At 37.9% G+C, this 20,843-nt stretch overlaps 1 protein-coding gene across 9 annotated transcripts in view; it reads left to right on the top strand.

The window, feature by feature from the left end:
• SPATA16 (spermatogenesis associated 16) overlaps positions 1-20,843 on the top strand; it is a 236,212-nt gene that overhangs the window by 129,769 nt on the left and 85,600 nt on the right. For all 9 annotated transcript variants that reach the window (XM_038583921.1, XM_038583920.1, XM_038583919.1 and 6 more), the window contains exon 5: positions 8,144-8,228. In XM_038583921.1, coding sequence (XP_038439849.1) covers positions 8,144-8,228 — 85 coding nt within the window. The remainder of the gene's footprint in view (positions 1-8,143; positions 8,229-20,843) is intronic.

The raw sequence follows: 20,843 nt of genomic DNA, 5'->3' as shown, positions 1-20,843 counted from the left end.
GTTGAATTCTGACCCTGCTGTTAACTTTTTGGAAATTAGCCTCCTCAATTTAAGGAAGCAGACTTTCCTCATTTCATAGCTTGGTTTCAAGGATTAAATGAGATGTTAAAGCACTTACTATATGTGTGGGAAGCCCTCTCTAAATATTGGTTGCTGTTACAAATAGTAATAGTGATACTATTATTATTGTTTTTTATTATCAACTGAGAATCAAGAGACAGGCAATATTTTAAATTCCAGATTAGAAGCAGACAACAAACAAACAAACAAAACACCCCACTATCCATTGCCAGGCAATCTTGCAGGAGCAAGCATGGCTAGAACCCCAGGATAATCAAAATCTGGAGTTACAGTCAAGGCAGAAACACATTAACTAGATTTGGTCTGCAAAAGGTAGAGACTTGGTGTCTGACAACTCTCAGCTATTAGAGTTAGGCAATTAGGCACAGAGGCAGACTTGTTACAAAGGTAGAGAGACCAAAGTATACCTTTCTTCAATGCTCACCAGCCACTGAAATACGTGAACTCAGAACACTGTATGGGCTGAGGCCCGTGATGAAAACCAAATGACCAGGAGTAGTGGAGTGGGGGGGGAAGCATAACCAGAGCAAAGTGCAAACAAAAGCAAATATAAATTATTGAGCACGAAATTAGTCAAGGTTCTCCAGAGAAACAGGAGGTAGAAGTATATGGAATTGGCTCATGCAATTATGGAGCCTGAGAAGTCCTACAATCTGTAGTTTGGCAAGGTAGAGATTCAGGAGAGCCAGAGGTTTGGTTCCAGTCTGAAGCCAAAGGCCTGAGAACCTGGGGAGCCGATGGTATAAATTCCCATCCACGTTCAAGTCCAAAGGCAGGAGAAGGCTGATGCCCCAGGTCAACAACAACCAGAGAGCGAGTTCTCCTCTACTCAGCATTTTTGTTCTATTCTGGCCTTCAGTGGATTAGGTGAGCCACACCCACGTCAGGGAGGACAATCTGCTTTACTCGGTGTACAGATTCAGATGTTAATCTCACCCAGAAACACTCTCCCAGACACGTGTTTAATCAAACATCTGGGCACCCTGTGGTTCAGTCAAAGCTGACACACAAAATCAACCATCGCAAGCACCTACTATTTGCCAGGTATTGTGTGAGGCACTGTAATGGCAGGCACTGTGGCTTAGAGCCCACAGCAGCGTTGCCACTCAAACTCCCAGTGTTGATGGGGATGCTCTGTGTCAGTCAACGTAGTAGCCACTAGCTGTGCATGGCTATTGAGCACCTGAGATGTGCCTCCTGTATCCGAGAATTGGGTTTTAAAATTTAATTTTAATTCTTTTAAAAACAAAGAGTCACATACGGCTGGTGGCTCTCATACTGGGCAGTACAAGTCTAGGAAAAGAAGGTAACAGGTGATTCCAAAATGGGAGACTCAAGCAGGAAACAGAAGGTTTGGGTTGAGGGAGGGTAAGATGGAATTTACTTACACAGAGTGGTCAGGGAAGGCCTCACTGAAGAGGTCACCAATGTTTAAGCTAAAGCTGAAAGGCCCAGATCTTGAGAAGCAGCAGGCAGGTAGAAAAAAAAAAAAAGAAGGAATAGATTCCAGGTAGGAAGAACTAACATGCAAATGCTCCAAGACAGGAAAATCCATATTTGCTCTGAGTGACGAATAAGCCACATTGATGGGCCATCTATTGAAGAGGAAAACAAGGGCAGCCTATCACGACAGTAGTAATAGACCACAGAGGGAGCGTGGACTCTATTTTGAGGTCTTTTATATTTACATAGATTTTAAAGATCACTGTGGCTGAGGGCTGTGTGGAAAATATGTGAGCCTGCAAAAAGCAGCTGTGTACAGGTGTATGTGTGTGTTTACTTGAGTGGATTTGATGGTTTGGTTTCCCTCCTGATCAGAATACAATCTCTTCAATATTAGTGTATGTTTGTCTTCAAAAGGAATATACACCGTAATCAGTCTTAATCAACCTAAATGAACAACATGCCTATACATGTGTTCTTCCTTAGGAGAAAGGAAACAACCTCCTAAGTATGATGACAATAGGATTCTGTGGTTAGAACTATCCAGTAGACCCGCTTCCTAGAAGTGTGTATACCAGTTACGTAAATGCAGTAGCTGCCTACAAACCCCGTAGGATTATCCTTAGACTCTTGGGAGAGGTCAGTTTCCGAGTGTAGGAGAAAGAAAAGGAGGAACTTAAACAAGTTGAAAAAGACAATCATGAAACTCACTAATGTCAAGCAAAGGGGACCCATCGAGAAAGATTAAAGCTCCTGAGGTTAATTAATTAACCTAGGGAAGAGAGATTAATAAATTTTGGTGAGGATATGTAGAACCGCTATCCAGAGGATAAGGTCCAGGTGTAGGTTGCTTTAACCCTGGAGAAAAAACTGAAACCAGCAGACTAAAACTGCAGAAGATGCTATTTATGGCTGTGAAACTAAGGGATCAGTGAGGAAGGCAGAGCAATGTCCTTCTGTGGAGGTCTTTAAAACAGAATAGATTCTCATCAGTCTCATTTGAAAGGTTTAAGTGTGATCCTGCCTAAAGGCAAGGTGATGAACGAATGACTTTTCAAGGTCCCAGCCAGTCAGCCCTGTGAGAACACACAGCTGATTGTGTGCTGTGATTTTCTTTTGTTTACCCATATCTTATTGTTTTACACCACCAAGTGGCCACACTGAGTAGAAATGTTACGGATTTTGAATATGAATGTAGGCCCTGAGAATTGTCAAGAGTATACTCTCATAACCTTAGAACTGCACAGACCGTTTGGAAACATCCCATCTGTAAAATCACCTCGCATGAAAATGCTTAAACATCGTGATCCATGTATGGTATTAATTTGGAAAGCAAAACGGCGGGTACCTATCTTATTAATAATAACATGTCAAATTCTTGCATCGTGTATTTGCTGTTCTGTGGGAATGGGATTTGATTCACGATAAGCTGAGTTAGGGCAGAAAAATCTTTTATTTTAGATACATATATATTTAAAAGCCAGATTTTGGCCCTTTTACATTTAACAGATGTATTAAGTAAATCAAATGTGACTTCAGAGACACTTTTCTAAAATGTAATCAAATATCGTATCAGAAGAAGAGTACAGTAGGCTCGCAGGGAAGCTGACATGAGTGAAGGCATCATGTTAGAAAATAAGTTCAGATACAGCACAATAGGCTAATGTGCTTCTGGTACGTTTCCTCTTCAATTTATGTTAAAAATACATCAGCATCCATGAGCATTTATTAAACTCCAATGTGAGCTAAATGTTGGGTTCTACATCGGGCAAGCCCACCCCCCTGTCACTCCATTCCCACGCCCCCTCTAGAACAAAGGCATTGTTAATGCGAGCAGTGAGATAATCCAGGGCCAGACTCCTTCTGGTAGGATCCTACCAAGATACGTAACTCTATAGCCCTCAGATTTTTGTAACAATAATTTAATTTTTTGACTTTAAAATATTAGGTAATGTGTGGTCATTAATTCAACAAATATTTATGGTGTGACTACCACACCAACACCGTTCTAGGCACTGGGGATAGAGCCGTGGATAAAACAGACCAAACTCCCGGCCCTCAGGAAGCTTGCATTCCAGGAAAGACCCAGATAGCAAATATTTTTGGCTTTGGTATGGATAGTATTGGAATGTGGTCAGGGGAGTCCTCACTGAGAAAATAACATCTGATAAAGTCCTAAAGAAAGGAGTGAGTATGTTCTAGAGAAGGAACATCCCAGAACAGGGATTGTCCAATGCAAAATCCCAGAGGCAACAGTGTACCCATTCTTTTTGAGCAACAGCAGAGTAGGCAGCTGGTCTGGAGCAGAGTAAATCAGAAATGAGATCAGAGACCATATGACAGGGGGCTCAATGCCATTTTAAAAACTGGCTTTTACTCTGAGATAAGAAGCCTTTGCAGTTTTAAGCACAGTAGTGATCTGCTCTGGAGCACTAATTTTAATTTTTTTTGCCTGAGAAACTGGATGGTTGTAGAAGACTATTAGAGATTGGAGCAGGAAAGTAAGGGAAGGTTAGAGTCTCAGGTATAGAAATATTAAGCTTGAAATAGCTACTGAGTATCCAAGTAGAAAAGTGAAGAAGACAATTTCTACAAGTCTTGAGACCCAAAAAGAAGTTTAAGTTCAGGATATACGTGTAGGGGTTGTCAACCCATAGGCTGTATCTAGAACCATGAAACTGGTGAGATCACCAAGGGGTCACATATAGAAAGAGAAGGGGTCTAAACATTGCAGCCTTGGGCATGCCAAAGGTAGGCTTTCAGAGAGATGAGAAGATACTAGAAAAGGACACTGAAAAGAGCAACTAGTAAGATAGAAGGAAACAGGAAAGAGCGGAGATGTGGAACCCAAGTGGGAAAGTGTATATTGAAAGAGGGAAAAAAAAAAAAAGAAAAAAAAAGAAAGAGGGAACAAGCTGTTGTATCACTTGCACCTGAGAGGATGTGCAAAATGAAGACTGAGAATTAAATCACTGTTTTAGCAGCATGGAAACCATTAGTAGCCTTGACAAGAGCAGTTTTCAGTGAAATGGTAGGAATAAGAGACTTGCTGGAGTGAGTTCAGGAGCGAGCAGGAAAAGAGAAATTAGAGATAAGGAGTATACATGGCTTTCCCAAAGAGTTTCTGTGGGCTTGTTGTTATTTGTTTGTTGTTGTTTTATTGTTGTTGTTGTTTTTTTTTTTGTGTGTGTGTGTGTGTGTGTGTGTAGAAGGAAAGAATTAAGATGAGAACTGGGAGGGAAGTGGATCACAAGAGGCTTTGGGGATGTTTTATTTTAAGACGGCAGAGACAACAGCACTTCTGTGTGCTGGTAGAAGAGCTCCAGGACAAAAGAAAATGAAAAAGAGGAAAGAAAAGGAATGAGAGCGAGAGTGAGAGCGATAATGAGAGAGAGAGAGAGAGTGTGTGTGTTTTACTAGAGCAGTTCCATGGGTAGGATGAGATCTGATGCAGAAGTATGGGCGAGTGGACCAGGTTCACGCTCTACTGTGTAAAATGCTTAACCTGGTGCCAAGCACTAGCAAAAGCTCAAGAGGGACAGATAGGAAACCACCCACTGTCACTGAAAGGGAGTTGGCTAACGTGATCCTCCAGTTTCGGTGCAGCCACAATATTCAGTAGATTAATGAAAGTAAGTTGAGTAGAATAACGACAATGAAACAAAGACATTTAGAAGCAACGTTGGGTCACATTGACTAGCCTCCAGGATGTTGGTCTAAAGGTAAACAGAGATACCTGAAGGGAAGTAGGAAGAATGACGGTTACTGTTTACATTTGATTCATGAGGTGAGTGTGCCAGAACCGGGATCCCACAAGGTACTTGACTCCCCGTAGACGCTGAGTTGATGAATTAATTATCTTTGCCCTTTATAAATTCAACGTGATTAAAGACCCCTGTCTCTTGCCTCACAGATGCTGCATGGTATAATGTTATTTCCATGCTCTTTTCATGTTCTTCCACTGAATTTTATACTGATTTGTAAAGGCTCGCCTGGAGGACAGAGCTATGATAGGGAACCAGACAAAGGAAGGTGGGTGGTGAAAACATAACTGCCACTTCCACTAGAAAGAAAATGGGTTTGAAGCAACTATTATATAAATTGTGTTCCCAACATTAAGAGAAATAAGTTATACTTATTTATATATTAGCAAACACGTAGCTTTGTGAAACCATACTTTGTTGTTTAATACTAGTATCTTTTTTACTATTAGAATAATTGTGCTTCACTGAGGTCAGGTAATAAATTTCAATGAATCTTAATTCTTCACTTGTTTCAATACAATTTTGGAGATGTGTTCGTTTGGAAGAAGACTTGAGCCCCCAGGTGTTTGGAAAACATTAGTAAAAATACTAAAACTTCTTTTTTTTATTTTTATTTTTTTATTTTTTTTTATACTAAAACTTCTGATTTTACAATGGTGAACTCAAAACCAAATCACCAAAAGCATTAAAAATCCAGGAAAGCTCTAGAAACCCACTGTTGTGATCTTTTTCCCTCACAGCTGTTCCAATCTAAGAATGGCGATCATGAACGTGATGGAAACTGCCCATTTACCGTTTACTTAACTCAAGCCTCTGTACCTAGGATCCAGGATTTATCTTTTACATTTTTCGCATGTTTCAAAATTGTAAAGTTTCTTTCTTAAACTCTGCACAGTAATCTGAGCACAATGCATATACTGTCCCTAAAGAGAAAACAGTAGACTGAAATATTTAAGGGGGCCTGTGGCCAGAACCTATAGAAGCTGGTGCCTAACTGTTGATTGGCAGTTATATCAATGCTCGCCTGATGTTGCTCAACCTCCTAACTTATCTTACAATTAGGCAAACTATACCAAATCCAGCGTTTATGGAAGTGAAGTCTTATGGAACACAACCCCACTCATTTGTTTACTTATGGTCCATAGGTCCTTCCACAAGGCAGTTACCCCATGGCCCACAGAGCCTAAACTATTTACTATCTGACCCTTTACAGGAAAATTCTACTCACCCCTGGTTTAACTAATGGCTGGTGTCCTCATTAAACAATGTTTGCTGAGCCATATCTACACATCCAAATGGTAATGAGAGGAGAAATCAGAGTGCAGAATCAAGTCGTCACCTAAGAGTACCCAACTTCTATAAATACGTGCGTGCTGTCTTTGAGAGTGAGATTTTTAAAATTTTTCATTGATTTCCTAAATTCAGAATTTGTTAAATGGATTTCTATTAGGTGACAGGTACCTAAGTAGACTTCCTTTTTAGGTAGTCATGAGAGGAAAATTTTTCCAAGTGTTTCTATCAAATGCAAATTTTGAAATTCACTTTTGCCCCCTCTCATCTATAATTTTCACAACTTTTTTTCCTACTTCTTACATATTCACACAACATCAAAACCTCCTAGCTCAGTTTATCTTATCAGTAAATTAGGGCTTTGGAAACTATAAAAAGGGCTCTTAAAAGATTATATTCCTAAATTATTGTCATTTATTTTGAAATGTCAGTGGACAGCTCCTTTCCAATACCACACATGTAAAAAAATATATTGAGCTGCATAACCCTCCAAATGGTGGTATTTTTTCCCATTGTTTTTTTTTTTAAAGTCCTAATTTTTGTCTGTCCTGAGCCAGAATCTAAACATTTTAATTCTTCTAACAGAGTACCATAGTAAGTTTATAGCTGCTGTGCTTCAGACAACCTATATTTAGGGAAGGAAAATTTCTAATTCAATTTACAATGATGTCAAGAAACAACACATATCTGCAGGCAAAGATAAGAAAAACATTCAGGGGTACACCATGATAGCTCTACTTAAATAAATAAACTTTTGGTACTAGTGATTTGGTACACAGGATTATTATATGTTTAATTGGCTAACGTGACAATTTGGAATTACTTCTAGTCACATTTAATTGGATTTGGAATCTCTGGAGAAAAGAAATAGAGAGGCCTAGCAGAAACAGTCATAAAAGTAAACTGTTTTTCCAAAGGGTGCTAAGCAATGAATTAATATCAATTGCGCAATAGTTTTTAATATCCTCTCAGCTTAATAAGACTAATTCAGTGGTTGTACACACTAGATACTAAAACCAATTCAATTAAACACAAAAGTTGGGGGGAGGGGAGTGTTTGTTGAATTGGAAAATTTTTTATTTTTACTTTTAAGGAGGCCAATGTAATCACAGGTGAATGATCTTTAATTCAGGTAAAATCTGAGATATGCTTAAATAGCACTACAATAGTTACCTGTACATGCTAAGCTAGGTTTGAAGGCATTTTAGAGTCCATAAAATATGTGCTGCTCTATAAATGCTTTGAAGCTTAATAAGGGGCAACCAAAACAATGCATTCCTTCATAGTCTTTAAGTATTCTTACACCGTACAAGCAGAAAAAAACATCTAGAAGACAAATGGCTGGTTGTTTCTCTTATAGTTTTACTTTAGATTAAAAGAAACAACAGAAAACAAAAACCACCCTACTTTCTGCAGTCTAAAATGTGCCGCGGCTTTGCTTAATATTCATCTAGTCAAATTGATACATTACAAAATCTTCTTCCTCAGTATTTATACATATACTACTTGTTATGGTTTTCCTTCTGTCTTATAAATTTATTTTTTTTAATTGTCCTTGTTCTTAGGAGTGCCATGATTGCTGACTACATGTTCTGGCTCTGTGGAGGAAGTGAGCAGTGTATAAGCAAGCTCATCAAACTGTATTGGCAGGTAAAAATTGATGTCCCAACTAGGGAGGAGGAGCCCATCTCATTTTTAGAACCAGAATGAAGGATTGGTGCTTAAAAGACTGCTGAAAAAGGTAGCTCTGGCCATATCAATCAGAAGGACACTACTCAGTAGTAATGTATTTGTAAAGAAGCAGATTGTCTGTGACTAATTTTAAGGGCAAAATTCAAGGTTGTTAGCCCTTGGCCCATACTTCAGTTTTACAACCCAATATAAATTTTAGACATCCCAGAAACTATTTTCCCAAGCATGCTGCCCTAATGACACGATCCTTTAAAATATGAACATTGTATTTTCATAGATTATTTTTGATCTATGATCTGTAGAAGCAGACCCTAGAAGTAATACCAATTACGTAACGAAAGAAAATGCGAAGATCAGTTGTACTTGTTGGGTAATATTTAGTGTTTGGAACACTTATTAATAAATTGCAGATCTTTTTTCTTTCTTATTATTCAAAATGGCATCAAGAAGTCATATCAAAGGTCAATTAGATCCCAAGAAGAGAGTGGCAATCTCTTAGAATTATAAAGAGAATTTAAAATTCACTGGTTCAATCTCCTTCACAATACATAAATCTATTCGCTTCCTGTCTGCTCTCAGCAAATTGTCAACAACTTTCTACTGAAATAGATCCAAAATGAAGAGCTCATTTATTCCAAGAAACAACATCTGATTTGCTAATTACTAAACTGTTTACCTCATGTAAAATGAATTTCTACCCCTTTAGAACTTCAATCCAATGGTTCCCGGTAGGGAAACGTGGACCGAGGAAACCCATTTATTTCCAAATGAAATTGTTTCAAATATTTGAAAGTCAGCTACAAAAGCCAAATCCCTCCTCTGTATCTTCTCCTCTCTAGAGTGTGTGGTGTCTTTTATTCCTTATGCATCAAGATGATTTAATTTAATTTTCAAACCAACTAGAATAAGATCTGCTAAAACACAAATATGAAAGGGAGAAATAATTATTAATAGTCTCCTGATGCTTCCTCACTTTTCCCATATTTTCAACTACTGTGTCCTGGCCCTCAGTTTTCTGTCTCCCTATCATGTGTTATCTTTATCAGACAGTAAAGTATTAGATTTATCATCTAAAGTGCTCAATAATTTAGATAGTTCCATCTAAATATTTGGAGCACAATTTACCTATTTATAAAAACTAAAGGTTTACATTAGTCCTACTATACTTGAGACCTGTGATTATTTGGGAAAAAAATGACCTAGTGAACAAAATATTAATCTCAAAAAAATTTATTAACTTCCTGATAAGTTTGAAACTTTCCTCAGGGAATCTGGAACATGCAAAACAGTAGCAGTTATTTAGAGCCATATAATTAAATAGTTGTAAAGAATTGCTAGATATAAAAATATAAGCAAATAATATGAGCTATAAATATAATAAAGGAAGACTTTTTGTTAAAGGATTGAGAAACTTCTGGAGAGAAGTGGAAAGGAGTTGAATCTCAAGGATTAGATAACATTCAGCAAGCTTGGCATTTAACGAGTCCCAAATGAATGTTTGATTTAACTTATTCACTAAACAAAAATTCAGTACTTACTGTGTTTTCTACATTGAACTAGGAAAAAATAGATACAGTGTTGGTGCAACTGGTTAAGATTTACTGTGAATATTTTATTTGTTTCCTTTAGCTTTCAAAAAACACTAGTATCCCTAAAGAACGCTAATTTACCTCAAAGTAGGAAAATAATCTCCACTTACCAATACATGCATGTTTGCTACACAAAAAGTAAGAAAACAAATTCCGTTAACTATTCTGTATTTATAAAAGATAAGAAAATATATTTCTCTTTGTAGTCTCTTTTTATTTTTTTAAATAATTTTTTAAATCCTCATTACCTAGTAAACCCATACCCCTACCCAGCCTCTCTTCTGGTAACTGTCTGTTTATTCTCTGTAGTTTAGAGTTTGGTTCTTGGTTTGCCTCTTTCTTTCTTTCTTTGTTTTTCCCCCTTTGCTCATTTGTTTTGTTTCTTGAATTCCACATATGAATGAAATCATATGGTATTTGTCTTTCTCTGACTTATTTCACTTAACATTATACTCTCTAGCTCCATCCATGTCATTTCAAATGGCAAGATTTTATTCTTTTTAGCTGAATAATATTCCATTGTATGTATGTACCACTTCGTCTTTACCCATTAATCAATCAATGGACACTTGAGCTGTTTCCATAATTTGGCTATTGTAGATAATGCTGCTATAAACATTGGGGTGCACATATCCCTTTGAATCAGTATTTTTGTACTCTTTGGGTAGTAAATACCTAGTAGTGTGATTGCTGGATCTTAGTATAGTTCTATTTTTAGCTTTTTGAGGAACCTCCATAGTATTTTCCACAATGGCTACACCAGTTTCCATTCCCACCAACAGTGCAAAAACGTTCCCCTTTCTCTACATTCTCACCAACACCTTTTGCTTCTTGTGTTGTTGATTTTAGCCATTCTGACAGGTGTGAGGTGATATCTCATGATAGTTTTGATTTGCATTTCCCTCATGATAAGTGATGGTGAGCATCTTTTCATGTGTCTATTGGCCATCTGTATGTCTTCTTTGGAGAAATGTCTATTCACGTCTTCTGGCTACTTTTAATTGAATTATTCATTTTTTGGTTGTTGAGGTATTCTTTTTCTCTTTTAATTTGCAGCAACTTGGAATATTGGAAAAGGGCCCTTGTTTGGAAGTCAGGTCTGATTCAGTCCAAGTTCTAACACCAAATAGTTATCTAACCCAAGGCAATTAGACTCTAGAGGAACTCTAACTAGAATATAAGAGATGACTAGCAGAAAGTGCTTGAGAAGGTCGATTCTTATAGCTCATTTTAGCACTGAAATATAATATTTTAAGCACATCCAAAAATGTCACACATATTAAGATAAAAAGAAGCAACATAATTAGAAATTTCATCATGCAGATAAACTCCGTAAACTGAATCTCTCTAACCAGCCTCAACATTAGCACACCACACCATTCTCACCAGTTACATACTTCCTTATGCAAGCCTGCCTCTCCCCAATCTTAATTTAAATGTATATATCTTCCTCTCTAAACCTTGTTCTGTCCTAAATCAAAAGAGGCTTTTGGATATTGCCAGAGAGTGCCCAGTCCATGTCATCTTTATTTTTTTATTTTTATTTTATTTTGTTTAAAGATAGAGAATTTTTTTTAAGAATTTTATTTATTTATTCATGGGGACAGAGAGAGAGAGAGAGGCAGAGACCCAGGCAGAGGGAGAAGCAGGCTCCATGCAGGGAGCCTGACGTGGGACTCGATCCAGGGTCTCCAGGATCACGCCCTGGGCTGCAGGCGGCGCTAAACAGCTGCGCCACCAGGGCTTCCCCCATGTCATCTTTTTAAATACAAGGGTACTTCACCCCCCAATCCACCATGGCAATTGAGTTTATAATGCTGAATTTACAAATGCCCCCCAAACATCACAGACTAGAAACTGTATCTGCATATACATTCTTAGACATTCGTTAAGGCTTAGGCAGAGACTATTTTCACTACCATTGTAAGTGATGAAGTTACCTTTCAACCACATAAAATATCCACCACTCTGGTCAATTATTCTTCTCAGAGTTTTTTTTTTTTTTAATTTTTTTTTAATTTTTATTTATTTATGATAGTCACAGAGAGAGAGAGAGAGAGAGGCAGAGACATAGGCAGAGGGAGAAGCAGGCTCCATGCACCGGGAGCCTGATGTGGGATTCGATCCTGGGTCTCCAGGATCACGCCCTGGGCCAAAGGCAGGCGCCAAACCGCTGCGCCACCCAGGGATCCCACTTCTCAGAGTTTTTAAACAGGAAATGGAAAATTTGGGTGTGTAAAAATTTAAGAGCCGGTCTACACCTACTCTCACAAATTGTTGGCTTACAAACTCTTGGATACAAAAGAACAGACCTTTGCTTTGGTGAGCTCAAGAACACTTTTCAATTGTATTAGGAAGGGTTTTCATATCATCAACCCAGCAAGAAAAAAAGGCATAAAACTCTACACTACATGACAGCTCACACTGGAATATATCACTCTGAATAAAAGTGTTTGCACATGTTATTCTATAATAGCATCACCTCTTCAGAGCTAGAGAGGGTTGGAAATAACTTGTCACAACTGTACTTGCATGTAGGCTTCCACAGCCTGATACCCAGTCTCCTATTATCAGCCACTCTTCTTTTTTCAAACACCTTGAAACTTCATCACAATTCTGAACTAATTAACAGACTGAAAAGTCCCTAATCAGGCTGGAAATTAGCTATTTTGAGGCAGTGACCACTATGTATTTACTGCTCCTAAAGTAATATTATTCCAAGAAGATTTTTACAGTGAACTGTAGTCCACCTCCTAAGCCCCTGCCCCTTAGATCCAGAGCCAGATTTTTATGTCCTGCAGTGTGGGTAACAGAGCCAACTCCAATCTGCACCACTCAGCAAAAATGGAGTAAGAAAAGATGACAACAGCTAATTTTGTGGCAGAAGTCCCACAAAACAAGTACAGAAGAGCCCCCATAAACAGGGGCAAGCTGCTTGATCAGCTTATTTTTCACCTTAATTGTTCTTTTAAAATTTCTTTCTTTCTTTTTTGAGTCACAAACCCCTCTGAGAATCTGATTCAATTTACAAGCATCCACCTAGAAACAGTATTCGTAAACATATACACAAAAAATTGTGCTTACTATTTACCTCATTGCGTTGGAACTCCTACACATAAAATATGGCAAATTATAATTTTATCATTATTATTAAAAAGTAATGCAATTTTTCTGGAGTAATAAATTGAAATATATTTGACATCATGCCAATGTCAATGCTTCATTTTAATAGCAATAAGAGGAACAACCCTGATTCACAAATCTCTTATAGCAAATGGAATCAGAGCTCCTGTAGCTCACAAGATCTCATATGGATAGGCAGGCATCAAGAATAACCAAAATTCACATTGCATCATTTCCTTTGTCCTCAGGTCAATGAGATTATCTTCGTTAAGTCTATATAATCAAAGTTATCTATGTCAGCAATTTGTTTCAATTTTAAAGCCATCTGAACAAAAAGTGACCTTCATAAGAGATAGAGCCAAGTGTCTGTTGATTTTTGTCCCTAGAAATTCTCAAGACTTTGTCAGTCTCATCTCCAGTATTAGAAAATTTATATTGTTATTTGACTCCAACCACCTCATTTGAGTAGCAGCTTGACCAAAACAAACAAACAAACAAACAAACAAACAAACAAAACTGATAGTTTTTCAGCAGCATTTCTAATAGTAAATTCAGCATTTTAATCAAAAGATTTGCTTCATTTATGTGACTAAGATTTCAGCCATTATAAAGCTAGTCCTGAAATGAACTTCTCACTATCAATCTGTTCTAAGAAGGAGTTTTCTTTTCTCTTAAAAAATTTTCAAGAATTAATCAAACTAAATCACTTCTAAATTTCTTCTCTGAATTGCCAACAAACTTCTCTATTAAGAAAGAGCCTCATGGTGTGTTCTTGTATCTTGACAAAGATCTACTGAAAAGGCACTGATTCGAGCTCTTGGCTCTGAGGAAGTTGAAGACTTTCACAGCAACTGAAAGACCTCTTTTGGGATTGTTGGAGGGGCTGTTGACACCAATACAGGCCCCCGTAGAAAGCCTGACATGTGGAGCATCTTTCCTTAGTGAAGCAGCAAAGGCTGAGGCAGTGCCAACTTTCACAGATCCTCCATCTGTGCAGAGAATACCAAGACTTCCCATCCAATTCAACTTGTACTTGGCATTGAATGTTCACCATCTTAAAGATATCAATGGCCTAAGTGGTTTCCAAAGAGGGCTCACCACAAGAAATTTTTCTTTGGTGAAATTAGTCTACTCTCAAAGGACAAAATCAGGAACTGGCTGCACTGAGATGAAAGAGATTTTCCCTAGCCATATGCTTGAGGAAGATAGAGCACAGTCTGTGGGCCCTAAAGCCCTTCCATTGCTTTCCAGAGTTCAACAGACCACAGGTTAAGCCCCTGTGTACTCCTTCTCTTTGCAACAGTCCTTTTTCTTCTTGATATTGGGCCTAGCATGAGACATTTGCTGCTTCCAAAACTCAAAGACAAAAATAGCACCCAGGATGCTAGCATCATCTAGTTCCTCCTTAAACTGCATTATAGTCATTCAAGCTTAAAATCTTTCCATTCCAGTGTGTGCAGACTACTCTTAAATTAGTGGGTACTTTTCTTCTTTACTTTCAAATCGTTTCTGTCATTCATACTCATTCGTATTTATTGAGCACTTATTAGTGGCTGTGTGTCAGGCACTGTGATATGTGTTAGAAGTACAGCAGTGAACAAAATAGACATTGTCCTGTCTTCAAGAAGAATGTATTCTAGCACAAAATATTTATTAACAGGAAAAAAAACCTGGTACTTAAATTAGAAACTACTTCCTAATCTGTTTTTCTTCCACAGTACTATCAAAGTGCGTTGTGAGTAATGATTTAACACATATTTGTTAAATTCAGTTAACCAAATTAAATATTATTTTACATGAAACTCAAACCAATAATATTAAGAATATTTTGGAATAGTTTTTTATTTGCTATATAAAAAGTTCTGTGCTTATATGAATTCAACAAGTATTTCTGTGTGTCTGTGTGTGTTTTAAGTTTACAAATGTGTACAACTTTGGGCTCTAGTTGATTTGGGATATATCAGAATATTTGGAGAAGTTTGCTGATTTCTAATATTCTTTTGGCTCATTGGTTTATGTGCTCATGGATGTCTCTGTGCAAATCCTAAGGTCTTAATCTATTTGCTTCTCCTTTCAAACATAGCAATTAAGACAGAAGCAAACTAATGGACTTCTCTGCACTAACCAGAGAATGACACAGGTTAACTTAACACTGAAAGTTACTTGATCCCTTCTACCAATAATGAAGACTAACCCTTTCACTCCGTTCTTTGTTGTTATTCTTCTTGATATTGCAAAATTATCCCAATATTAGTCATTTACGTGATACAGATTTATGATATCTCAACCTTAAAGTAAAAATAAAATCTTCAACATGAAACTACAGGCAAAGTAAGGTCAAAGAACCAGAAATTTTTTTTATTACTTTAACAAAACACCTACATATTTTAGAAAAGAAAAATGTGTTCTCTCTAAAGATTTGCTTCCATGTGAAAAATGTTTCCACAAAAAGGAACAAAATAAGAATGCCATATGAGTATTTCTCCCAATGACCTTTGCTTATAGTCTATTTACTTATTTATTTGGCCCCATCAGGCATATAGTTTATAAAATATTTTGACAAAGAGTGTCTGAAAGTAACTCGAACTTTATAGAATTTAGTTTAGATGTAATTTAAGAAGCACCAAACTCACCCACCTAAAAATATTTTTCCTACCAACTGCTATGTGTCATGCTTAAATTCCCACTATTTGGCACTAAGTCTCTCGTGAGCCCCACATCATATGCAGAAGAAATTTTATCTGTAAGTGTTTAACTCATTAATGGGTGACTCCTTAACACAATCGGGAGAATTATTTTGAGACTTCTTAGTCCCTTTGGAAACATGAAAGCAGAATCTGAAGGAACAAGATGGAAGGAAAGGTAAGCTCTGATAAGGGAAGGTGACAGAGTGTTCTGGAATATACAGATTGTAGGCTGAGCAGAAGGACCTTAGAAAGGCAATGGATATAGATATATGTGCTTAGCTCTGTGAAGGAATGAAAGCAAAGGAAAACAGACATTACAGAGCAGGAGAAAGAAGTCAGGCCTAAGATTCACAAGCTATAACTTCTAGTTCCAATGCTAGAATTCAGTTTTGGATAAGTCACTTCATTTTTTTGTTAGTGCGCTACTGCTATAATACTACCGCGTGACAAATCATTCTTAAATTCAGTGGCTTATCATAGTAATAAGCAGGTTGGCTTACCAGTCATGATTTGGCTGATTTAGGCCCATCTTGGATGGAGTTGGCTAGGCTTAGGTCTAAGCTACAGAGAGGCACAATGATCCACATGTGTCTCATCCTCCTTTGACCAATGGTTACCTGATTTCTGTTCATCCTATGGCAAAATGCAGAATTCCAAGAGAGAAAGCAAAATCATATAAGCACATTCCAAGCCTCTGTTCATACCATGCTTGTTAACATCCCATTTGCCAAAGCCAGCCATATATGGTCAAGGCCAAAGGGCAAGGGGTATGATTCTTCTGTTCACTGCAAAGCCATGACAAAGGCATGGCTGTGATATCGTTAACAGGGAGGGGAAAAATTAAGACCAGCAACTCAAACTGCTGGTTTACCACAACTGCTCTGGGCTTTAGTTTCTACTGCTCTATGATGAAAAGTCAGCCTTGGTCAGTGGTCCTCAAACACTGGCCTAGTGACCAACTGCATCAAAATCACTTGGGAAAATATTTACAGTATTGGATTCCCAGAGTTGGGTGAGGTTCTAAAAACTGTCTGGTCTCCTACCTCCCAGCTAGGTGATTCCGATGCACAACCTGAGCAAGATGGTCTCTAAAGCTATTTGAAATTTTTTAAGTTTATGTCCAACTTAGCCTGCCATAGAATTTATCTAGGACTTTGCTAGGTATGAAGGTAGAGTGTCCGAGTACTAGCACTGAAAGAATCCATGAGCCCAGACTCTCCCCTCAGTCCCACCACGTAGATGCCTCTATTAAGTGAGGCAGCTTGTACTTCCTGTTTTTAAAGGTTAACTGCTCTCGCCTTGTCACCATGATGCAAGTCAGATTTTCCTGCCTAACTCCCATCCCCAAAGCAAACTCTTCGGCTGCCTCAGGATTCCTTCCTACCTTCAGTTTTACATCTAGACAACAAACAATAGGCATTGCAATCGGTTTTAGTCACTTGCCTACAAAGAGCTTTATCTATTAAGTGAGGCAATATTAAGATTCTCATTTTATGAATTCTCATATTTTTCTGTTAGAAGACAGGCTAAGGAGGAAGTGTCCAAATTGAGATGAGAGGTAAAAGAGAGCTTCCTTTCCTGGGTCTTGGAAAAAGATAAATGTAGAAATGAATTTCTCATCTAATTATTCATTCCTGTTTATATATTCTTTAATGATATGTTTCCATGGTTACCAGCGTTGTTAAATGCTGCCTGTGTTTCACTTTGCTTTGATGCTATTTGAGGTAGTATGCCAGTAGGAGAGGTTCACTTTTAAATGAAAGATGTAATTGAGGCATGTATTTGATCTAAGGTTGAGTGTTCCTGTGAAGAAGATAGTGACCGTGACATTATTTTCTGGTTGTATAGTTTAGTGTAGTTCTTCCACTGATGTTCTGTGAGTGTCCCAGGCATTAGGAAGGAAGGGAGGGAGGGAGGGAGGGAGGAAGGGAGGGGTAGAGGGAAGAATCTGAACCATATGCATATTGAATTTATGTGTACATCTCAGTACTGTTGTATATACTTAGTGACATTGATTTGGCCAAACTGCCAAGTAGGTGAGGTGGCTTTTTACGTGCCAGTCCCTCTCTTCTCCCCACGCCGTCCCCCCTCCTCACTCCCCCTATACCTACCAAGAGCCACAGTTACCTCACCTTAGTGTGAATTTGCATCAGAGTGCCACCCTTTCAGAGGCTGTCTGCTTTTGAAGTCCTAATGGCCCCTGAGAAACACGCAGCTCCGTCCCCAGCTCCAACAGTGCCAGGCTTCCAGATCATACAAGAATTCGCGGGCAGTGCCTCAGAAGGGGCCCTGCAGGCGGACGGCATATTTTCACTTTGTATATCAACCCTCTATCTGCAAGTTGATAATTCAAGCTCATTAGAAAATAGTGGCATCACATCAAACAAGAAAAGTAATCCTCAGCCACTCCAAGAAATATTTACTTAGTATTCATCTTCAGAAATATAATTATATGTACGTGGTGTGTGTGTGTGTGTGTGTATATATATATATATATATATATATATATATATGTAATTTTTTAATGGTATCTGGTTTTGTAGGAATATCAGTGGAGGGAACTCACACTTATTTAAATAGAGTCAGCTTTTCCTTCTCTATTTTTCCCTTCTAAAAAGCTTTTTGGGTTTCTGACAGTTCTTAGCTGAGAAAGAAGTAACCTCCAAATTTCATTTTCTCTCATTTGAGAATGATACGGATTTCATAGATTTAAGGCAGTTTGGGCCTTCTTTTACTTGAACAAATTTAGGGGTAGCTATTTGGTGTCCCAGGAGTCCTGTGCTATTTTCCTAGGTTGTCATGAGGCTATTTTGTTTACTTAGAGACTGCCTTCCAGTTTAAGCTGGTGAACATGTTGATTCCTCCTTTGTTTTGTTTGCATCTAAAAATCAAAAATTGTTATGATCAAAGTTAGAGATTTTTATAGTTATCTTTTATATTTCCCATAGATTTTTATGGGTTATTGATTTACAAGCTTGCAGAGAAATTGAGGTCACTTTTTTTTAGCAGTTGGAGATGCGGAATAACTATTCCATGAAATCATGAAATTTTTTAAACTGTGTGCGCCCAAGTATAAGATAATCTGTAAAGCTCAAAGCTCTTAATGTTTTTATTTATATTCAGCCATCTTTTTGATGGCATTGCACACCTATTAAAAATGAATTCTCCTCTTTTCTTGAATTCACATGATTGTATTTTCCTCACTAATTTTTGAAGTTTGTGTACACTACCTGAACTGTAGTTTCTGGTTGAATCATTTTCTTTTTAATTTCTTTTTCATATTTTCTAATCTCTCCTCCTCTAGATAATGAGGCCCCAGCATTTTAAATGTTTGTCTTCAACAAATGGCATGATTTACTTCTTTTTTAGGATCCTAAAATAACTGTTAAACTGACCTATTTTGGGGGGGACCTTCTTAGAACACTATCAGTGGGACTGCCAGCTGGTGCAGCCACTCTGGAAAACAGTATGGAGGTTCCTCAAAAAGTTGAAAATAGAGCTGCTACTCTGCAACCCAGCAGTTGCACTACTGGGTATTTACCCCAAAGATACAAAAATGTACTGATCCCAAGGGGCACCTGCATCCCAATATTTATAGCAGCAATATCCATAGTGGCCAAACTATGGAAAGAGCACAGATGTCCATCAACAGATGAATGGATAAAGAAGATGTGGGATAGATGATAGATAGATAGATAGATAGATAGATAGATAGATAGATAGATAATGGATTACTACTAAGCCATTGGATAAATGAAATCATGGGATGCCTTTGGCTTAGGTCATGATCCTGGGGTCCTGGGATGGAGTCCCTCTGCCTCTCTCTGTGTGTGTCTCATGAACAAATAAAACATTAAAAAATAAAATGAAATCTTGCCATTTGCAATGACATGGATGGAACTAGAGTATATTATGCTAAGTGAAATAAGTCAATCAGAGAAATACAATTAAATGATCTCACTCATGTGGAATTTAAGAAACAAAACAGAGGATCAAAGGGGAAGAGAGGAAAAAACAAAACAAGACAAAATCAGAGAGGGAGACAAATCATTAGAGACCCTTAATCATAGGAAACAAACTGAAGGTCACCGGAGAGGGGTCGTAGGGGGATGGGGTAACTGGGTGATGAACATTAAGGAGGGCATGTGATGTAATGAGCACTGGTGTTATATACAACTGATGAATCACTGACCTCTACCTCTGAAACCAATAATATATTTTATGTTAATTAATTGAATTTAAATATTTTTTAAAAAGCAATAAAAAGTAAAATAAATAAAAATAAACAGACCTGTTTTTATCCAAGAGAGTGACATCCTTCAAGAAACCTCGGGAGGACTATTTCAAGCCCAAACCTAAAGAGATAGAAAGCACCATAATTAGTATGGCAAATCTTCACTGTATTTACTCTCCATCAGGTGGGGTTTGTCCAGCCTTAACAATCATGTATAAGACACAAATCAGAGATAAAACTGGAGACTGGATACATCCATAACTTGGAAGTGTAGTGGCAGGTCTCTTAAAAATAGCACCCCATTTCATTTCATCTAATATCACTTGAAGTTGTAGTTTGTTGTTGCCATAGAGTGTGTTTGTGTGCGTACAATAAATATTTGTGTATGTGTATATAAATATTTGACCGGTTCATCACATTTCTCACAGATGAAAATATGCCACATCTGAGACCTGTTGATGATGAAAAGTTGCATATAGAAGGATACCTGCCCTATAATAGCAGCCTCCTGCAATCTCTTACCTCCTAAAATATAAAGGCCTCCAGAAGGAGCCACAGCCTGAAAGGGATTAATTACAGACAAATGAGAGAAATAAGAAAGAAGATGTGTCTAGTTGCTGGGGCAAAGCTGAAACTTGATAGAGAAAAGAAATTATGGGGATATAAGAGTATACCTAAGACAAACTTTGAGTAATAGATGAAAGCACTATAAAGACATTTTTTTGACACAGCCCACAGTCCCCTTTCCTGAGTTCCCAGACAGACCATCTCCCTCCTTGGTCTGTGGACCACCAGGGCCATGGGGCTACTAGCTTCCAAGATGAATGGTTCCCCCATGGGAAGGCTCTGTTGAACATTTTTCCTAATGCTGAAGATTCCAATTCTGCCCTCCAAAACTTGATGGAAGCCATGACCCTCATTTGTGAGTCTGCACACCACA

The sequence above is a fragment of the Canis lupus genome, chromosome 34 (assembly GCF_011100685.1).
Source record: "Canis lupus familiaris isolate Mischka breed German Shepherd chromosome 34, alternate assembly UU_Cfam_GSD_1.0, whole genome shotgun sequence".
Classification (NCBI taxonomy): domain Eukaryota; kingdom Metazoa; phylum Chordata; class Mammalia; order Carnivora; family Canidae; genus Canis; species Canis lupus.
The sequence above is the reverse complement of the archived record's forward strand: the minus strand, read 5'-3'. Positions and strand labels throughout refer to the sequence as shown.